The sequence below is a fragment of the Podarcis erhardii genome (assembly GCF_964252035.2).
Source record: "Podarcis erhardii genome assembly, chromosome: 5".
In the NCBI taxonomy this organism is placed as follows: domain Eukaryota; kingdom Metazoa; phylum Chordata; class Lepidosauria; order Squamata; family Lacertidae; genus Podarcis; species Podarcis erhardii.
In genome coordinates, this window is record NC_138509.1 from 43,744,824 (window position 1) to 43,767,433 (window position 22,610).

Below are 22,610 nucleotides of genomic sequence, written 5' to 3' on the forward strand. Positions count from 1 at the left end.
CTACTGCAAAAATACACAAGGAATCCAAATCACAGTCCACCAGAAGCAGAAATCAGAGTTTGCTGCGTATATATCATGAAAGAACCCAAGAATTCCCAACAACTCATTAGCTGAGCCAAATATTCGAGAAAACCATCAAAAGAGAAGTGCCAAAACACATAATAGATAAAAACAACACTTAGACATTAGTCACGATACAAAATGACACTTAAACATCATCATCTAGAAATTAAGTAGATCGGGGTACCTTTAGCCAGCTACAAGATGAGGCGCCCAGCACAGAGGCTGTCCTGTCCCTACTCAGAAGTAAATTCCTCTCACCTTCCCTTCAGCAGGATTCTTTCCTAATCCAGACCCAAAAACTAATGTTAAACTGCTATTTCAAATGCTGGCTAATCTGAACACACTGTTTACTTTGGTGCTGATATAGTTAAAAGCAGTTAAATGACAAAGCACAGAACTGGGGGAGCAAGAGTGAATGTGCTCCCAGGGAAAAGGTGGGAAAGAGGGGAGTTGCATTTGGTCCCACGGCAGACTCCCGGTGTCACTATCATTTGATGCATGTGTTACCAGAAATAGCCCCACTTCCCTCAACCGAATAGTGGCACCCGATATATGAACTTTTCTCCCCGAAGGAGGATCAGATTATATCTGAATTTGATGCCACTATTTAATTAACTGGTTCCAAAAATGAAAATGTCTGCAATTCATATGCATCTTATTATCTTTTTTATATATTTATTATGAACCAATTTAAGCTTCTCTTAGGAGGTGTGGTATAAAAATGTAAAATAATTAACATAATCGGAACTGGCAACAGAAACAAATCCCCAAACACTGCATGTGCAGCCTCTATCTAAAATGGCAAACTGAGCATAGGTTATCTGGATGGATGTCAACTACCTACTCCACTGCAAAGTATATTAGTATCATGTCCACTGAGCAAAAGATAATACTGTTTCTCTCTTGTCATATCCTCCCTTACTCCCTCTCCCAGCTCCATGACTCTTTCAATAGTCTCTGTATCACATGTTGGGTCCTCCCACAAAGAGGGCACGTATTGCAGTAAGACCAGGACAACCGACACCCTGTGTTGTGGGTGGGTACATTTGGTCAGCCACAACACCCAATTGGTAGGTCCCTCGAAGCTGGGTACAATCTGGCCAATGGGACGCAGTCCAAATGGTTGGAGGGACCTATTTATGCCCAGGCACGTGTCCCAGAGCTTCCTCTTTTGGCGTGTGCATTCGGAACACTCACCTACCTCTCCCTACTTTTAGGGCTTGTTGCGCTTGACCTTCCTATGCCGTCGTGTGTCATCTGTCATTGGGGCAGGGGCATGGCAGGAATTTCCCCCACTTGGCTGATTGGCTGTTGCCATTTGGGTTTTGCCTGCCGCGTAGCAAATCATCACAACATGTAAGGTTGCGGATAGGCTCTGGTTCAGGTGATAGGGATGGGAGAACGCTGTCGCCATCTCTATGTGAAGGGTATTCCGTTAAAGGAATCCAGGGACTCGATGGTTTTGTCAACCCCTGTGAGGGGGTTGTGCCCGTGCCTGAGTCCAGGGGGACATTTGGGTGGCGGAGTTAGCCCATTCCCGGCTTTCCGCTTATCCGTGTTCACCCTTGGCTGACCTATGCTGGTGCCCTGGGTCAGCGCTACCTGCAAGGCAGGGAGCTAGTCGAACCAGAGTCTATGCAACCAGTCCCTTTCTGTAATCAATAAAGTTGTGGCCTAAATTCTACAAAAAAACAAACCAAAAATTTGAGTCAAGTGTGAAATTATTTGGGGGGGAGGTTTCTGGGTCTGAACACGCAATACCTAAAATGATCTGTATGTAGCCTGTGCACTTAGACGGAAGTGATATAGAGGGCCAAATTTTAACTACAGCACTACTCACCAAAGTAGTCAATTATTATAGAAAGGGATTGTAAAACAAAGCAGTCATTGATCAGAGATTAGCTGGCAAAGAATCCAATCTGTTAGCATTCTGTACTGAACTGTCAACTTTTACAGATCTAAGATGGATTTGGTTCAATTTCTGTCTCCCAAATTCTTAAAGGCATTGAAGTTCTGTTATTGTTGTTAATGTGTTTAGAGACTTCTATGTTCAGGGGGGTTTGGCTTTTTAAACATGGGTGATTAAACTTGCAGCCCCGCCCCTCCCACACACACACCTGAGCAAATACAGGATTTTCATCTGACAGTCTCAGGTCCACAGGGTAGAGACTTATCTTATTATCCATGCACATTGGTGGTGCTGTATAAATAGCAATGATCTACAGAAATCTTCCTATTACTTACTGCTACCCTAGCCATTAAGTCTATATCACCTGATACTTCTGTCAGCTTGTCTGCAAAGTCAGGAAGCCTTACCTGATAAATTCAGATGACCATATACTGTGACTTAAAAGCAAGCCATGCAGTGCCCCTGTCGCTCTGTACTATAAAATAACAGTTGTAACAAGGTTAAAGGTAAGTAAAAATGCATCCATTTTAGATCCCTAAAAGCTGTAGCAGTTTGCAAGACTTTACCCTGTTCACCTCTACATAAATACATCCTTATTTCATACACCGAGATATATCTGTATCGCATGATGTTTAGCTGGTAACATAACAACACACTGTTGAAAACCAGACGTCGCTCATATGGTCAGATGCCACATGACAAATATTCCATGTGGTTACATGCACTCTTAGTAAATTTACAAGTGGCCACGACGTATTCCACTATGCATTCATTTTCTGCCCTAGTGTTGGAGGGCAGTGCTTTCTAGCCGCACAGCCTTGCCTTCCTTCAATTCACAATGGGGCAACCACTCTTTTTGACAAAACGGCACTTACCTGCTTGCAAAATCCCATGATCCTTCCAGCTGTCACTTAAAACAGCTTTCTTTTATAAATCTGACGGATGTTCAAAGACACAGTCTAAAATAAATATACCATATTTGTTTTAAAAAAATAAAACTGAAACTTTTATCTGTCCAAGGCCAGCCCAAATGCTGCTGATTTATCAGCAATCCCAAAGTGGGTTAGAGCCAACTCTAGAAAAGAAGTAGGCATATCATAAAATCCAAGTGTCACAGAGAACTGAACTCCCATATTTTAAAGCAGAGAACTTCCTTCAATTTAATAACCAGCTTGAAGAAGAAATAGGGTTGAAGCCAAGAATTAAAGGTGTCCTAGATGACTACCTGCCACAGTTGCTATATTTCTGTAGTACTCCCATACACAGCTAAACGAAAACGTGTTTTGCAAGAAATCAAAACGTGTCTCACAAAACAAGAGTATAAGGATACAACTACAAGTCGTTTCACAGGCCTTAATAAGGATATAACCAAACATGTGTGTTTCTTATATACTCTACTGATGACATTCATCCTGTTAAGAAACAATGCATTTCCACCCCCTATCACTACCATTTCTGGCCCATCTTTATTCCTGCATGAAGTACTTCAGGATATGAAGCTGAGTCACCCTCACAACTGCATTCTGTGATAATATTTATAAACATCATTACAATGCCTTTTGTTCCAAGGCAGTAATTTCCCTCCGTATATGCAATGGATATTCTGGATGGTTTTATAAATCGCACGCCACAAGATTAGTTTAGCAGAGGGGAAACAGCTTTTCAGGGACATTTATACCCCACTACAGTATCACACTGACAGCACAACCTTTCAGTACAGATACAGGGAATAAGTTATTGAGATGTATATCACAACCAGTAAGTCTCTGGAACATGAGAGATTAGGGAAGCCAGTCACGCACAGGAGTGTATAGCTCAAAAGGAAAGACTATTCTTTGCTGCACTCCCAAGACTGCAGTGGAAATTACAAAACCAATGAATAAATTCAAAGAGTTCTGCAGTTCTGCCACAAACTGATGTCCCTACTTAAGGGTGGCATATGCATTAAGGAGAAGGAGGTTACAGATTGGTTTACTTTAAGCCGTGGCTTTCAACTGATTTAAAATAATCGCAACCTGTTATGCTGGTGCAAAATCAAAACCAATAGTATTGTGCTGATGTGGCAAGATGATCCAGGTTATCCAGCCAGCATAGAAGCATTAATTTATTCTGCTACAGCAGCAACAAGTACCTCTGGCTGGTACATATGGCATAAAGGGTGTAATTATTTAACAACAGACTTTTTCCCCTTCAAAACATTAGCTGCAAGAAGCACTGTTGTCATCACAGAAAGGGCGGCTGAATCCATGTCTGCAAACTAGTCCACCTAACTGTTCTCTGTGTGATTGGTGGACCTGCACACATGATTACTTGGTGTGATTTAACAATGCAAGCAGTCCCCCAAAAGGAACACAGCATGCCAGGACTGACTCACTCGCCAAGCACAGAAATGTCATTGTGGTTGTGTCAGCATGCTGCGGTTGCGACATGCCAAGTAACTGACCCTGTTTAAGGCAATTTGTTTGTTTGTTTATTAAACTCATATTCCACCCTTCATCCAAAGATCACATAGTATTCCAGAGGGTACCCAAGAGGTTTTGTATTATACCACATACACCATGGCAGTCATTTCGCAACCAGCATCCTTACGACTTTCTCAAAATTCCAGGTGTGCCCACTGGCCCTAAAATTTGATGACTCCTTATACTAAATTATTGAGAGATGATCAGTGAGGCAGAAAATAAAAGAAGTATTTACTCTGTACAGTTCCCAGAACCAGATTTCAGAATGTGAATTGTAGGAAAATGATAATGCCATTTAGCATCACATTTAGTTTTCTCTTAGCCACAATACAGTGGAACCTTGGGTTGTGAACGTAATCCATGCGGGAGGCACGTTCGCAACCCGCAGCGCCGCATCTGTGCACATGCGTGACGTGATTTGGTGCTTCTGCGCATGCGCAAAGTGCGATTTAGTGTTTCTGTGCATGCATAAGCACCGGAACCCGGAAGTAACCCATTCCGGTACTTCCGGGTTTCAGCGCGTCCGTAACCTGAAAACGAGTAACCTGAAGCTTCTGTAACCCGAGATACCACTGTACATCTTTTTTCCAACTCTCACACCCTTGATATTCATTAGAGGCATGCCATATTGTAGAGCACAATCATCATTCACAGCTATTCTGTTATATTATTCTATTATGTGTGCAACTTTTTTTGAGATCAGTGGACAACAAATTTTTCATCATATTGCAAATTGAAGAACAAACACACTACAGCAGACTTAACAAGCTTTTCTTTTCTTTTTTTTAAAGCAAGGGAGCAGGCCATATTTAGCTGGTTTAAACATCAAATCATTCTTGTTTAACAAAGCTAAATTTCCCAACTCTCAAAAACAGGGGGTTGTACCCAATGCTGGGCCAGTGGGCACCCTGCTGGCACAACAGATCTTTTGTTTCCTCTCTTTCTACTGTGCTCCCACCACCACCACCACCAAAAAAAGAAACCTGTTCTAGAAGAAACTCCCAACACCCCAAAGCTGATTTTGAGGAGCCATGAGGGTCTGGAGGAGCAGAACAGAAGGAGCAATTTATTTTGCCTGCACTGAAGTCCCCTTCACCAGTGGAGCTGCAGCATTGATACAACCCAAGTTTTTTGTCCTAAAATTTATAGCCCATTCAGGGTAAGTGATGCCACTAAGATTCCAATATTACTTTATGTCTGACCTCTATGACATTTACTTCAAAGAACTGTTTAGGGTCAAGACCGATGTGACATTTTCCAAGCACTGGCAATTATTTGGATCCACATTAACTACCCTGAAAAATGCCTCAGAACGCAGTGGAAAACTGTTACATCTATTCCCGCCATATGCAAAATGTAACATATGTCTTTGTCTTAAAGTACTTCATCTGATATTGCTCTTATCAATATATGACGATCAAGAAAAGATTACTCCTGTCCTGCTTCCTCTCAAATAAGTACAGTCATACCTTGGGATAAATACACTTCAGGATAAGTATTTTCGGGTTGCGCTCCGCGGCAACCCAGAAGTAACGGAGCGCGTTACTTCCGGGTTTCACCACTTGCACATGCGCAGACGCTCAAAATTACGTCATGCACATGAGCAGCGAAATGCGACCCGCACACACGCAGACGTGTCTTATGTTCTGTTCAGGATGCGAACGGGGCTCCGGAACGGATCCCATTCGTATCCCGAGGTGCCACTGTAACTGGTAATCATTTAAAAAATATATATATATATATATATATATATATATATATATATATATATATATATAAAAGCGCCTTAAATTTTCCAGGCCCATATGCATATTGAAGCAAGCAGAGAACAAAAACAAGCACACCAAAAAGGACACATGCGTGTAGGACGACTGGATTACTAATGCACGCCTAAAATGGCTACAAAGCTTGAAAGCAAAGAATGCCACATACTGCCAACAAACTAAATTGACAAGTTATGCCAGAATCACTTTCCACCGTGGAAGAAATCATTTACCCGCCCCCTGCAATGCAGGAATATGCAGCTGCCCCATAAGGGGATCAAGCTTGGCGTTATCAGCACCATGCTCTAACCAACTGAGCTATCCTTCTGCCAATTCAAAAAATATAGGCCTTTCAACCACAGATACAACACTAAGGCTACAGCCAAAGCCACTGCCCACGAAGAAATCAATCACATTTGTAACAGCGGCTTGCAATTTGAAACGCTAAGTTCAGCTGTGTGTGACTCTAGTTTTTCTGCTGCCATGACTTCCAGTTAAAGTTACTGATGGACCAATTCCAGAAATAACAGTTGACAATGGGACACGGCCATTACTGCATCAGCTCAGAACGGCATATGAACAAGTAATGGTTTGTTACACATACAAGGAGGTCTCAGATGTTCCAGACAGGAAACAACACACCTATGTAACATTCTGAAAGCACAATGGCTACCATGGAACCAGCTGTTGTTGCAGCCCTGGGGTAGGAAGCAGAAGCAATTCTTATGCCACTCAAGTGACAGATGAATGCACTTGCGTAAGCTTCATACATATAATAATATGACACCTATCAAGGACCAAAACAGGATGCACTTGCCCACTTACTGATATATTGTGAATAGCCACTTGCAGCTATTCACTACAAGCCATCTGTTGAATATGCTCATCAGCTATAATTGGGGTCTCAAACACTCACTGCCTGTAAAGGCAAATATATGTTGATGTATTTATTCCATTGCATCTACTGTTAAATAGATTTGGATAAATGCATCAACATATATTTGCCTTTATAGACTTAGTCCTTAGCTGTTTGCAGTACAGATAGTACACCTATGTGCAGTTTCAACAGAGCACTATAGAAAAAGCAAGGTGGTTGTCACTTTCAAGGAATGAGCTCACTGAACACCAAAACCAAGAGTCGTGACTGCTGTTTTGCTGAGAACCACAATGTTCTCTTCTCTAATGCACTCAGTACTGTATTGCATTTCCAAGAATGTTGGGCACTTTCAGATAATTTACTCTGCAGTCTACATTTTCAAGCCGTATTTTTATCACAACATTCAAAGTTTTGGGTGCAACCCCAACCCCTGAGCAGCTCAGCCAGCAGCCCATACACAGCTCCAGCATGGCAGAAGGTGGGGAGCGAGGGGTGGGGACCCTTCTCTGCACCAGCTCCCAAGCGAACACAGCATACTGCAGATCCCCACTAGAGGAGGCTGGCAGAGGTGGTCAAGTAAAGGGTACTTTAACAACTCCGTTCCAGGCAACCCCACCACCACCATGCTGAAGGAATCATGATTTTTTTTTGCCGTCTGTCCACAATTTCTGATGAACGTTCCAGACTGCAATTCGGACACCCCTAAAGTTAGGCTTTATTATTTCAATTCTTTAGAGCAACCCTTTAAAGTTCAACTAATCGCTCTGGAGACCGGCAAGACTATTTATTTATTCAGGCAATACGTATCATAAACTCCCTCTTCTACTCTCAGCAACTCTTTAAATGAACTGATCCACTTTGGACATTTGATTCTTATCTGAAAATTTCTTCCTGTTATTCCAAAAAATGTATATTCTAAACCACCTCCATACATCCCATTGGAAAGCATGCCTTCATAAAGCACAGCAAAGCAATAGTGCAAGGTAGCCTTAAAGGAAGGATAAGCAATTTTTTGCACAGTCCTGCACATATTTGCTCTAGGAGGATAGTTGTAAAGGTTGGCGGGGCAATCTTGTCCCTTCAGTTTTCATATTTCAGTATGAACTGCACCAAACAAATTGTATTTGCAATGCGCAAGTAGAAGCGAAGATGAATTTCTAGAAAACATCGCTACAGAATGCAAGACACCAAATCATCTATTCCCCCATATTCTATTCAAAGTGTAACAGGAAAGCACACAGCTTCTCTTGTGGAGCAGTTAAAACAGAAAACATGCAGTGCCATCAAATTACTGAATATGTGCATAAGCAATATCATTCATATCAACCATTTATTAATCTGCTGAAGTGGGTTATTGCTCACAAGAGTGCAAAAGACTAGTCTGTCTATAAGATACAGTTATAACTAACCCAAATACTTATTTTTAAAATGGCCATGTGAAAGGTTAATGAGCAAGGCATTTTTTTTCATATGGTAAAATGTGTGAACACTCCCCCATATGGTAAATATTTTTTTCACTATATAAATGATACTGAAGGAACAAAGCCATTTTTCAGGATTTTGTCATTCACATCAGATCATTTATTAATAGCTTACCAGCCATACCAGCAAAGGAAATACTCTTTCAAGAGTTGTTAAGTGTCTGTACAAGAGTGCAGAAAGCAACCTTATTTGGACCACTTAATCAGAAAAAAATATCTATATGCCTAATAAGATAAAAAACTTTTAAAAACTAAACTATAAAATACAGTATAACTAACTAAATTATATATATAAGTAGGCTTGCTGAAAAAAGTTTTGAGAATTTATGTAACAAAATAAAGCCGGGGTCAAGACATACCTTACTGTATCTTAAATTATCCCTAACACATGTTTAAATAGTACCATAGAAATTGTACCATAAAAGCAATCACAGGCTATAGACCTTGGAAAGGACCACATCTAGATTAGCTAAATGCCATTATGCACAGGACTTGAAGATACCTGTAATTAGAGCCTATCAAGTCAAGACCCTACAATTAGGATCTACAATAGATCAAGATGATAATATATAGACTATGGAAGACCTGCCAGGTCAAAGAAGGCAAATCTAAAACCAGAAACAGGAGCAGAACGTTTTCCAATAGCATCAATTACAGAGCTATCCATAGCACAGCAGGGTATCTAATCTCCTTATACAAAATTGCATCCCAAGTAGCAGTATATCACTCTTCACACAACTCCTTTACTGCATTACTTATTGAAATTTGTATATCTAACCAGGAGACTGAACAAAAAAAAAAGATACAAGGATACTCATGTGCTTGTGCATAAACAAAAATACTCTGTTCACAAGGCAGCAATAGGGCCTTTAAATATTACCCAAAGTACACAGCAGGACCTATGCACCTGGGATCTTTTCAAATCTCACCTGCATGAGGCCAAATGAAAGAAACTGACAGACCCTCTTCCTGGCAGATGATTCTTCTACAATCAGGAACCATTGCAAATAGCCCCCTAATTGCACAGGAGCCACTCACAGAGAGACAGCAGGCACACAGGGAATTTCTACGCAAGTTATCTCATTAGCTGACCTCACAGAGATGTATTTTTAATGAAAGGAGATTTAAACCTTGGTCAACTCCAGGTGTACTTAACATCCACAATGACAAAGCCATTTTTCACCTTCTCACCCCTTGCTTTTTCCTGTAAGACCTATTGCAGTCGTTAAGAGTCGTCAACAGGCTCATCACAATCACCCATTCCCACCACCCTTCTGAGTAATACCCCTCCCCACCTTCTCACTATATAGAAGGGTCTGGTGACTTCTGTTTCAGTGTATCTGAAGAAGTGTGCATGCACACGAAAGCTCATACCTAGAACTAACTTAGTTGGTCTTTAAGGTGCTACTGGAAGGAATTTTTTTATTTTGTTTTATCCACAATACACTGAGTATCATCTTCAACACATTAATTCTTAGCATTTTGAGTGTTCCAGCACTTTTTGTGCATTATCTGTCACGTAACTCTCCAACAAGCCTGTAAGGGAGAAAAGGAACGCTACAAACCTGATGTACCGTCTCCCATGTTTGTTTCTTTAAAAAAAAACCCAAATACCACCTTTTGAGAGTGTGATCAGGACAGAAGAGGGTGCTTAACCTTTTTGTTTCCTGACATGCATCCGCTTAAAATCCTCCCTTACTAGGTCTGCAACAGTATAATAAAATTCATTGTTCTCGCTTTTCAAAATCCCCCACCGCCACTTTTCCACTAACAGGAGAAAATATACAGGGTCCATAATCCTTTTCCATCCAGATAAAAAAGCAACATGGGGGGGGGGGTTAAGTAATTTCTCCTCTCCTGACTGGCAATTTGAGTGCAAAAGCAACAATCTGAGCATCAAGATTTAATCATGGTTTGCCTAAAGTAACTAGTGGATTAGCCAGTAGAATTTTGGCTAAGGTTCAGTTTTGAACTGAGGGCTTTTTAGCGCACACTCACAGCCATTACCCTCCAGCTGCTCACACGTATGAACATCACAAGGACCCTTGCCAGGGTAAAGTAAGTTTGTTTGTTGGTGGGGTGAAATGGATTTAGGGTAGAGAAAGAAGAGGCAATGCTCCCCCACAAAAAATGTTTGTATGAAAGTGGTGTGCTCTCACACAGGAGAATGCCTCATCTGAGATAGCACAAACTGTGTCACATGTATGTATAATTTAAAAACAAATAATGCTTTTTGTCACTCACAACTATTCTTTTAATCAAATGCAAATATAATGCAGATTTAATTGATAGAATCAACTGAGATTTCATTACTCCATAGTGACGGACTTAATACTAATCGATACATCCACTGCCAGACTATACAAGATGAACTGCTGCCTACATGTCCAACAAGGAGGTTTTTTTTTGGGGGGGGGGGTGTCAGTCGATTCAGCTGGGTTACCTAGGAACAGCAAACAAGGATTCCCCTAGGTTTAGCGCAGTGCACAAGAGTCGGCTGCGAGAGCCAGGGCTGAAACAAGCCAACTGGGCATCAAGTTCCCATTCTCTCCTCTTAAAGACGCACAAAGAATCTTGCAAGTTAGTGGGACAGGAAGCTTCGGAGAATGGGGTGCACAGACCTCGACCCGCTTCATCGGAAAGAAAAGAGAGGCAAACTTCAAACTAGGGAAAGGGCACAGAGACGCCTCTGGATCAAGATCCCCGCACAAAATAAAGACCGCGGCTTTACAGAGAACCAGGCTCAGGGGGTGGAGAAAAGCAGAAAGGGGCGGAATTGCCAACAACGGGACCGAGGGATCCCAATAGTTTTGCCCGGAGATCAGCTCTCCAGAAAGGGCGGGTGCGAGGGAGAGAGGGAGGGAGGGAGAGAGGGAGTCCCCGGGAGGCAGCCAAGGGGCAGGAAAACACAAGCCGCTCCTTCAAGAGGAAACGCGCCTTGCAATGTGGATGAGAGAGAGAGAGAGAGAGAGAGAGAGGCGACCGCCCGTGCGCACCCCACCCTTCCCCGCGCGGGCCTTTCTTCCGAGGAATCGGCTCTGTCCCCTCCGACGTTGCTCATGGCAAGAATGCCGGACTCTGCGGGGCAGCCCGCGGAGACAAGGAACCCAAGGCGGGCGAGGGAAACCAGTGTGCGGCGGGGGGCGCCCAGGCAAGGAGGAGGACCACGACAGCTTTTGTACTGTTCTTTTATTTGTTGCCGCTCTTGAAGGCCAAGCGGAGCCTCAGCAGTTTCTCGCCAGCCGAACTACCAAACTTGGCCGGGAAGTTCGCAGCGCCCGGCACGGAGAAGCGCAACAAGCGGGAAGAGCCCAGGGGAAAAGCCCGAGGAGGAGGAGGACGGAGAAAGAGAAAACGCTCACCCACGCCGTATTTCTCCTCCCGCTTGGTGGGCACCCAGCGCGTCATGGCGCACGGGAGCCCGAGCCTGCCCGCCGTCGGGGGAAGCCGGCGCACGAAGGCAGAATTGCGCCCAGCGGCGAGTCTAGCGAGCCGCCATTTTCCAGCCTTGGCCGCGGCCGCAACGGGACAAGGAGGAGGAGGAGGAGGAGGAAAAAGTTTGCAGGCGAGGGAGAAGTCATGTGGTACAGGCGGAGTCAGGGGGTTGGAGGCCCTCCCCGTCCCTGGCCGGTAGGAAACCCAGGCTTGGCTTCACTCGACTTCCTCCGGCGGCCGCCTCCGAAGCGAGCCCGCGCGAACGGCGCCCCGCGCCTAAGTTTAGCCCGAAGCCAGTCCCACTGAGCTCAGCAAAGGAACTTGACTCATATGCAAGCGGACGTGGGTGAGTTTACATAACTGGCAGTGGCGCCGCTTCCAGTAAAACTAAAAACAAAACCCGACCAATAAAGTATTTACTATACAAGGGAGTTTATCTGGAAAGGCGGGATTTTAGACAGTTTTGCTGTCCAAAACGTGCTCTGGCATCATTGGCTCAACGTAGAGCTTTGCTTCTCAGTAAAAGAGTTTTGACCCTTAAGAGACTTGCAACTTCAGCTGTCAAGGTTCTAGCCCTTAGGGAGGAGAGACCATGAGCAGGCATATCTACAAGTTGCCTCCCGTCACCTCTTGTCAATGCACTGAACTTCCCCCTCCCCGACATTTGCGGAGGGAAAGACTGATGAGCGGGCACTGTTGGGCACTGCTGCCCAATGGCCCGCATCCAATACTGGCTCCAGCTGTCCTCGCCCCTAGGCTGTGAGGAGAATGTGCACAGTTGACACTGCTTCCCAAAGCACCCAGTGTCTTCACGGGAAGTCAGGGCAGGAGCATGCACTGTTGGTCAGTACTGCCTGAAAGCAGGACCCACAGGAGACATCAGCACCCAACTCTTCCCTCCCACAACAAAGGCAAGGAAAGGGAAGGGATTATGTTGTGTGGCTAAAACTGTTCAGCCACACAGCTGCAAAACTATCATCGACCCTTCCTCCCAACTTCAGAGCTGGCCAGCAGCTGGTTAAGTTAACTGAATTTATGTATTGTTTCCAGCAACAAGTCCCAAAGCAACTTACAACAATAAATATACATAAGCATATTGAAAACAGTAAAATCATTTAGTCACTGGTGCTGCCCAAATGCCGCGGAAAACAACATCATTGCATGATGCTGAAACAAAGACAAAGTTGTTGCCTGGTGGGCCGCTATGGGGAGAAGATTCCATAAATGGAATGGAGGCTGTTACACAGAAAGCCTTTTCTCTAGTCACCACCCTCCAGGCCTCACTTGGAGGTGGAACTATCTCAGGGTGTGTGGGCAGCTTCCTATGGGGTAGCTTTAGCTATAGGGGTCCTGAGCCATATAAGGCTTTAAAGGACAAAACCAGAACTTTTAATTGGGCCCCAAAACAAATTGGGAGCTAGTGCAGTGGGGCCAGAACCAGGGTTATATGTCCATAGGGCTGGGCGATACCTGATTTTCAACATCACGATATATTACCAGCTAAATATCACTATATATAATAAGGATGCGGGTGGCGCTGTGGGTTAAACCACAGAGCCTAGGACTTGCCGATTAGAAGGTCGGCGGTTCGAATCCCCGCGACAGGGTGAGCTCCCGTTGCTCGGTCCCTGCTCCTGCCAACCTAGCAGTACAAAAGCACGTCAAAGTGCAAGTAGATAAATAGGTGGGAAGGTAAACGGCATTTCCGTGCGCTGCTCTGGTTCGCCAGAACATAGCTGTCAACTTACAGATTTGAAAATAAGGGACCAGCAGCCTTGAAAATAAGGGACTAGCAGCCAAAATAAGGGACCTGCAGCCTCACCTGTTCCAGGCACTCCAGTCTTCCTGTCCTCCTGCAGTCTGGTCAAACTCATGCTGGTAGCTTCAAGAACACTGTCCAACCAACTTTGTAACCAGAGGTTCAACTGAATAGAATCTGAATCACATGTACCACAAGGCCTATGCAGCCTCAACTTAAGATGGCTCCCTGGCCTGGCTTTGCACTGCAAAGTTTGCAGCAGCACATGCAACAAAATGGCGTCCAGCATTCAAAAAACCCCTCAGCTTGCATTAACTAGCCACACACAAGGCATTCAAGCTCCACCCCCCAGTCGTTCTTAGACTTCTTATTGGGTGAGCAACACAGCCAAGCAACACAGTTGGAGCCTCCCTCCTCCCTGGCTGGCAGGGAGGGAGGGAGAGGAGCTGCTTCCTTTGAAATTCAAGGGACATCATTTAAGGGATATTTAAGGGACATCCATCAATAAGGGACAGCAGCGGGACATGGCGCTGGAATAAGGGACTGTCCCTTCAAATAGGGGACACTTGACAGCTATGCGCCAGAAGCAGCTTAGTCATGCTGGCCACATGACCCGGAAGCTGTACGCTGGCTCCCTCAGCCAATAAAGCGAGATGAGCGCCGCAACTCCAGAGTCGGTCACGACTGGACCTAATGGTCAGGGGTCCCTTTACCTTTACCTTTATCACGATATATATCTGCGGCAGCAGAGGGCCTTGCCATACCTCCCCACGGTAGCAGAAGGTGTGCCATGCTTCCTTACAGCAGCAGAGCTGTAGTTTGTTGGTTCTTAACTAGTCCATCCCTGAGGCCAGGCACCAATGCAGAATGATCTTGCCGAACTCTGAAGCTTCAGAATTGGAAATAAGTGATGCCAGTTGCCATGCTTGCCAAAGGTGAGCGGCAGCAGTATACCATGGCAAGTATATTTCTTCCTTTCCAACTGTTTCTGCTGTTGTCTTCCCAATGTAGCTATATAGCAGTCTTCAACATTTTCTGACCCAGAACCCACATTAAAGTGTACTCTGAAACATAGTAGAGCTATACAGCAAATATGTGGAAGAAAGGTATACTCCTTTTTGCAAAAACTAAAAGAGGAAAGAAAATATCCTGAGGAACACATAACATTTTCTAGGAAATAAAGCTATTTTTATAGCACCTTTGGATACAAGTCCTTTCTTGTATTGGCACTGGTTTGTTGCAGTCCTAAGGCCTGGCAGATTATAAATGAGACTGGAGTTCCATTACTAGTGCAGAAGAAACAGAAGGGAAATATGGAGCCATTTGCCAAATGCCAATCTGACCTTTTCCTTAACTAAAACAAAGACTTGAGAAGTAAAACTGCAAGAATAAAATCTAGGGAGTGGGGTGGAGAGGCATAAGCGCCTTGTTGTCAAAGGGCTTTAAAAGCAGAAGCTTGAGCCACGCTACAGTTTTTCAGCCTGTCTATTTGTAGAGTTCACAGCTATATTGTATTATTTACAATACTGTAAACCATATTGAGACGACTTCGAGCAGCAGGCAGTATCAAGTCAGCTGAGCAGGGTGGAGTCACTTTGCTTACCCGACTTCCCAGTACAGAGGTCACTGCTGGTTAGGCGGTGGAGAAATTGGCATGGTGTACGTGCAGCAGTGGTAGCCCTGGATTGGCTCCACTGCCGCCCCCTGACCCTCTCCCTTTCAGTTACTGGGAGCATCTTGTGTGTTGAGAAGCCATGTAAACAATGCTACTCTGCCCTCCTGATCACTGCTAGAAACGGGAACCTGAAATGCCCTGCAGATCCGAAGGAGAGCTCACAGGAGTTCTGATACACAGGAATTTCAAAGAAAGGTGCCCAAACCGCCAGAGTGGTCAGGTCTAACAGTTTATTAAAGAAAAGTACAAACTTACAGCAAAGGTCTTGCCCCTGCTCACAGCCTATCGTGGGTCAGACACCACAACAAGGAACTGGCTTGTCCACACCTAAGTAAAGATACACACATTCTTTATAGGCCCAGGCAGACATCACATGGGAACACAGGTGGCTGGTATAACCATTACCTCCCACTCTAGTTATGCTTGGGACCTGTGGATACATCAAAGCATGTGAAACACATATGAGCTCAGTGCTACCTATTAGGCAGGGGTCATCTTGACCATCAATATGCTGAAAGCAGGGCTTCCAGAAGAGCTCACCATTTCGGGTCAACACAGCACCTAACAAGTTAAATATGGGTTCAGTTTGACAATCAGTTATTAGATACAGGAAAACAGGCGTGATGGAGTCTGATAATGCAATTAAATGCCAAATGCAAGCCTTACGTTATACTTTCTATACCTCTTATTTTTCCTTGGTGTCCTGATTCATGCCTGTATGACAATGGTATCCAGGTCTCTCCCAGTGCTTTATCACATATTACGGTATATCTGCCAAAGAACAGACTAAGATTCCTACTCCTGTTAATAAATGAACCTTTGAATTCAAAGACCATTGTGATGTGCTGACTTGATCTACGCATCGCATTTTTGCCTTGGGGTTGGGAGATCAAAAGTCTTTTATCCTCTGTCTTCATGGCTCATCATCTACTGTATTTAAGTGATTTCAGTCCTTAAAAGACAACTTGTAGATGAGAACAGAAACTTTGATCTAAAGTGTTCGTCTTTCATTTTCTCTAATTTTTGAAAACTCTTGAAAATGAAACAAGTGCTCAAATCACCAGTGTGAAAGGGGAAATTGAAAGCTTTTCTATTGTGACTTCTAGGAACCTGAAGTTAAGCAGAATTGGCATTTACCTAAGCAGTTAACTGGCAGCCACAGACTTTTTTCTTTATCTCAGAAGTTTCTCAAAGCAACCACCAACTTGTAGGACCATACTCATCTGTACTGTACTGCCCTTTGTACTTTCCAAGTGTACTAACCTCAGGTGTCTGACTTTGCCTCTTTGAGGAAGAAGGCAGTGGACATGGAGAAAGAATCAAAGGATAAGAGGGCCCAGAGCTGGTCACAGCTAGACCAGAAGCTCCAGTACTGTACAGTAGGAGGACATGTGACCTACACCTTTCCATCCTGAAATGGCCCACCCACGATGGCTGTGTTTCCCCTTCTCTTGGAGGCAGGACAATTGCACTCTCTTCAGACTGCTGCTATATAGAGGCATACTCAGAGGTTCTGATTGTAGGCTTCTCAGAGGCATCTGGTTGGCCACTGGGAGAACAGGACACTGGAGTAGGTGAGCCTTCTTTGGTCTGGCCCAGCAGGGTCTTCTTATGAGGAAGTTCACTTACTGGCAGGTGTGGGTAGAGCTAACAACCTATACTCCCTTGCTTAGCTCTTTCTGCATCCCGAGCTTTATATCGAACTACGTGTCTAGAACACCCTGCTCGCTTTGTCTACTAGAGCTATCACCTGGAGCAGAATACACAAGTCGTCTTGCAGTGATGATAATACCCACTACTTAATAATAAGAATCCAGGAAGGTAAGGAGAAATAAACACAACAGACTTCAGAACTCTTAAGTCATATGAGGGCAATGGTTTCCACTAGCTTCTGACTAACTCTTCTCATATTGTTTTCACTTCTCACTTTCCTGGATTCTTATTATCACTCCTTAGATATCATTTGTTCTTCACTCCTCGTGACTTCTGAGTTCTGCTGCTTTCATAGTGCAGCATCAGTGACAAGCAGGCCAAACACCCAACTTCTGCCATTCATCTTGCATACCCCAAAAAACAATTTCATGCCTTTCACTCAAGAAAGAGGCATAAAGGCAATTGTGGGGGCTTTTCCTGTATTCAGTGTTTGTTCTGGCTTTGTGGATAACATTATTCTGTCCACATTTTTTTAACTACCAATACCAATCCTGACTCTAAATACACTATTTCATTATGTCCTCTGTCATCAGTAACAACTGAATCAAATAAACTCTTACAAAACTCACATTGATGTGTATCAAAACCTGTGATCAGAAAATTGCTAGTATTGTGGCAAAGTTCCATTTCCCCCTTCCCCCCCCCCATTGTCATTGCCTTTATTTTTCTAAATAAATCAAAGTCACATGAGAATGCAATCACACTTGTTTCTGTGGCTCAGTGGTCTTAGGTATTCTCATGACACCAATCAGCCTGAGGAAATCTGAAATACACTGTTTAGATAACTAGGATAGGGCTGCCATATGTCTGGATTTCCCTGGACATTACCAGAATTTCAAAGGCGAAATTGACATCTGGAATTTCTGAAAGGCAGCATTTTGTCCTGGATCTTAGAGAAGTCAACCAAAAAAAATCACGGTCTCAGAATCACGTCAGCAACTTTGGGGTTTGTCTAAAAAAACCTCAAAAACTTTTGGGTTTTCCTAAAAAAAATATGGCAATCTTAAACTAGGAACTCTGAAAAATGAGACTGGAACTAAGTGGTGAAGTGTGCCCCGGAATTAGCACAGAATTTAAATTATGATAGTAAATATTATATTCTGGGTCCACAAATTTTCACGCAGCACTTTCTACCATCCATGGGAACTGAATAAAAGAGCATCTGTAAGGGAGGGGGACTTTGCAGTTTGACATTACTTTGAAACTGAAAGAATAAAAGCTTCCTTAGACTCCAGCAGTCAAGAAAGATTAGGTAACCTTGGGAAACCAATAATATATATTTTTTCCCCTTCAGACTGTGAAATATATTAGTAGATTTTACACAGTGCATTTCTACAAGTAATGTCATTTGCATTATTCTGTTCCACTGCTGGGTAACAACTAGAACAAGATTAAAATAATTTATTCTAATCATACAAACTTCAAAAAAGAACTGAAAAGCAGGCCTGTCTATAGTATCTGCATATTGTATCTCTGCCTCATTTGTTTGGAATTACAAGCCATTTATTAATGTGCTACATGAAATTAAGGGTCATCTCTCTAGAGCTACATAACATCGTTTTAAATATTAAATTAAATCCACCCCCACTACTTGCCACCATCAGTATTTGAAATGCCTGGACATGCAATTGGAAATATATTTGTAATGGGGTGAACTGAAAAAGAGCTGTCAATCTGAGTTGAAAAATCTGTGTAATAAACGCAGGAGAGATGTCATATGAATGTTGAGAAATAATCAAGTTGTTTTGTTGTAATAAGCAGAACTATACAAAATACACACTTTTAACTGTCAGATCCAACTCTCCTTTGCCTAATAATTTGCTTTTCCAATTATTTTCAGCTTGGATTTGATACATGGAGAGATCAAGTGTGCTGTAAAACCATAAATTACGTTCTGCTGGAGAACATATGAAGAGCCCTACTGGATCAGATCAAAGACCATCCTGTTCTCTCTATGGTCAACTAGTTGCCTTTGGGAAGCCTGCAAGCAAGAACATGAGCACAACAGCACATTCTCCACTTCTGTTTTTCAACAAATGGTATTCAGAGGCATGCTGGAAGGAGTTCATAGCTCTCGTGGCTAGTAGCCTTTGACAGCCTTAACCTCAATGATGTGTCCAATCCCTTTTTAAAACCGTCTAAGTTTGTAGCTATCACTACACCTTGTGTAAGTGAATACTGTAGTTTAATTATGTACTGAGTGAAGCAATACCTCTTTCTGAATCTTCCCACCTTTGGTTTCATGGCTGACCCCTGGTTCTGGAATTATGAAAGAGGAAGAAAAGCTTCTCACACTCCACTTTCTCTGTACCAGGCATAATCTAATACACCTTTTGTCACGTATACAATCTTACATGTAATCCTTCCTTCAATAAAATATTTTTTTAAATTTCCATCTCATCCAGCATACATTCTACCAATCCCACTTCACTTGGTAAAGTCAAGACTCTGGACTGGGTGCTATGAAGCCAGGGTCTTTGTGCAGTTCTTAATCTCTTTCACTGCAAACCTAATTATAATTACGTGGAAATTGTCTTAAATTAATGGGACAGACTTCTGAATGTATGGCAAAGAAACTCATAAACAGACCTGGTGATCATAGTGTGAGAGTCTTTAATGCAGAATGTGTGGAACAAGGTGATGTTATCAAGAATTAAGTATCGCTCTACTTTTCTGTTTACATATACCGGTAAATAGGCTCTAGGATTTTTTTAAAAAATCTATTCATTGAATTAAAAGAGAGTGAGTTAAGGCACATACAAATTCACTCATGCACCCAAAAGCATGGAAATTATAAGTCAATGTCATATATATATATAATTGTTTTTCATAAAACATGAAAACAGACTGACAGAAGGGAACGTGTTCAAAATGTAATGTCCCTCTCAAAGGTCATTACTCATTACAACCCAGATAATGACAAACTAGAGCAGTGCAGGCACAAGATGAAAATATAAATTATGTCTCTGAACCATAGTTTGCACTTTACATTCCTGAAGCACTATACCAATATTAACTATTATCTTCAAAGAACCCTTGAGAGATAATAGTACATGTATCTGTATTTGTGACTGAAATACAACAGAGTGAAAACCAACTATTCCAGAAATGGAAGGAGCCTACATACTAAAGGACCCCTTGCTAGTCTTTGTTCAGAGTAGTTAACAAGTCTTTACAAACCACCCTTTTGAAAAATGTAGGAAGATTCTGTACCTGTTTGTGCTTATTAACTATAGGAATGTGGATCCTATATTCAAAGCATACTCACAATCCAACAATGGGGCAAGTCCTATCATTTTAGGCATGGAAGTGAATATATAGAATAACATAGTATATTATAGTATATAATAACATTGCATATAATAGTATATGATAACATAGTATATAATATAAATAAATATAGCACACACATACACATGTTTTAATGCTTGGATCACAGTAGTTTGTATGTTTGAACATCCTTTTATGCAATTAGTGAGATTGTAATCCATGCCACCCATTATCACAATAATGCCACAATTTCCTCTCAAGATACTGTACCTTTCAGCGTTTTTGTTTGTTTGTTTTGTTTTGTTTTTGGTATATTTTGTATTTCATTTAGGTAGGCTGGGTGATTCAGATCTAAGACCAGAGGATAGTTACTGACTGCCACCAGGAGGAAGAGCCTCTGACACAACTTTTAGGTACTGAGATTTGGTCATGATGTTGTGGAAGCAAAAGAAGATTAAGGCAAGGGGTAGCCAACATCTGTATTCTCAAAAGATACTTTGTTCTCCTATAAATTGTCTAGGGTCCAGTAGTTTGATTTTCTATTCAACTTGATCTCTTTATTGCTGATCAAACTCTACAATAAACGTAGAGCAGGTTAGCGGTAAGACTATAGTAGTTATAGAGCATGTTTGCTCATGCATGGACAGGTTGTAACAAAACAAGAAAGGCGAAACAGCTGAATGAGTACTGTCTCTTCATCGGTAAATAAATTTAGGCAAGGACAATACTTAAATAGCATGGTAATGAAGCAGCACAGATCCTTACATTCCACCATGCAGATGGTGTGAACCAAGCCACGAGATCCCAGTTAGGAGACTTTTTACATGGTGGAGGGGAGATGCTCACATCACTTCTTTGGCACAATATTTTTGAACATGTGCACTGGGGCTTAGTTTCACTGGTTTCACAGACTACTTAGAGCCCTCAGTCTACCAATTGTTCATTTTTGCTGTACATTTCAACATATGCAGCTTTTATCATATCAGTTTTTTACTTGGGACAGCTGATCAGATGCCATTTTAGAACTGTGATTTGCAACCAAGAGTTTGTCGACACAAATTCCCAAATGATACTTCAAACTGTGCACAGATCATAATTTGATTGGTGCCATATGGATACTAACACTTTTATGTGCTTTCTGAGAAGAAAATGGACCTATCAATCCCAGCCTACTTGGAATAAACTAAGCTAAAGATGTTGTATTCAGGTGTTTTGTTTTAAAGTATTGTTTGGACAAGTTTCTATGAGAGTGCATGCATTTCCAACCTGTGGGATTATGGTCAGTATTTAAACAGACCTACGACTTGTACTGTTACATTTTATTGTGACCCAAATTGGTACACTGTTTACACATCTATAAAGACAGTCTGCAGCCTTAAACATACCAGGGAATAATCCTATTGAGCCTAGTAGGATTTACTTCTAAATAAACATGCATAGGACTGTGCTGGCTATCTTTTCCATAATTGCACCACATTGGCAATGAGGCTTATCTGGCAGCCTCTAAGTGTGCACCATATGGCAAAAAGCCTTTTTGTTTAGGCAAACTTTTGCCTTATTAGGCAGATAATATTTTTGTCTGATGCCTCTGTTTCATCTGCCGCACCTGTCTTTGTTTATTATTATTATTATATTGTATTTTGAAATATAATTTTTATTACTGTATTTAAAATTGGTTTTAGCTGCTTTTAGCTGTCCCATGTTTGCTGTTGTGCATAAGCAGTAGAAAGGTAGATAAAAATCCTTGTATAAAATAAATGAATAAAAGTAAATGCCAAAATCCCTAACCAGCACAATCCTTTGGCCACACATTCAATGTTTTCTGACTATCCTCTGAACCTTCACTTTGTTCCAGAGGTCAGCTATCCTTGACATTATTATGTCCAACTTTATAAAAGCATTCATTTGAACTTATCATTCAAAATCCCATTAAGAAAAGATCCTTCTAAAAACTGTTCGTGCGCCCATGTGTTTATATATATCAGTCTTCAGAGCAGACAAGCCAACACAAGGGCTGCCTTGTGAAATTGTAGTTTTGTCTTTAATAAGCCATTCACTGACAGGCAATTATTCACAAAGGTTGCTCAGTGCTAATTTTTTCTTCATGCTGTGCCTTCCTGTCCCTTGATTGTGGGAATGTGCTCCTGTGAATTATAATTATAAGCAAACATGATCTAGAATGTTTGAAATACTGTGCCAGAGC

At 42.3% G+C, this 22,610-nt stretch overlaps 1 protein-coding gene and 1 long non-coding RNA gene across 5 annotated transcripts in view; one reads left to right on the top strand and one right to left on the bottom strand.

Annotated features, from left to right (window-relative positions):
* The window catches only part of DOCK1 (dedicator of cytokinesis 1), a 376,896-nt gene that overhangs the window by 348,824 nt on the left and 5,462 nt on the right, over positions 1 to 22,610 (bottom strand). For 2 of the 4 annotated variants that reach the window (XM_081863134.1, XM_081863132.1), the window contains exon 1: positions 11,918 to 12,057. The exons of the other annotated variants lie outside the window; for them this stretch is intronic. In XM_081863134.1, coding sequence (XP_081719260.1) covers positions 11,918 to 11,963 — 46 coding nt within the window. In that variant the 5' untranslated portion in view covers positions 11,964 to 12,057. Of the gene's footprint in view, positions 1 to 11,917; positions 12,058 to 22,610 lie in introns of those variants that run through there. 4 annotated transcript variants of the gene reach the window in all.
* On the top strand, positions 12,196 to 19,532 carry LOC309342622. The gene is made up of 2 exons (XR_014156921.1): positions 12,196 to 12,336; positions 18,978 to 19,532. It is a non-coding gene; the product is annotated as an uncharacterized lncRNA (long non-coding RNA).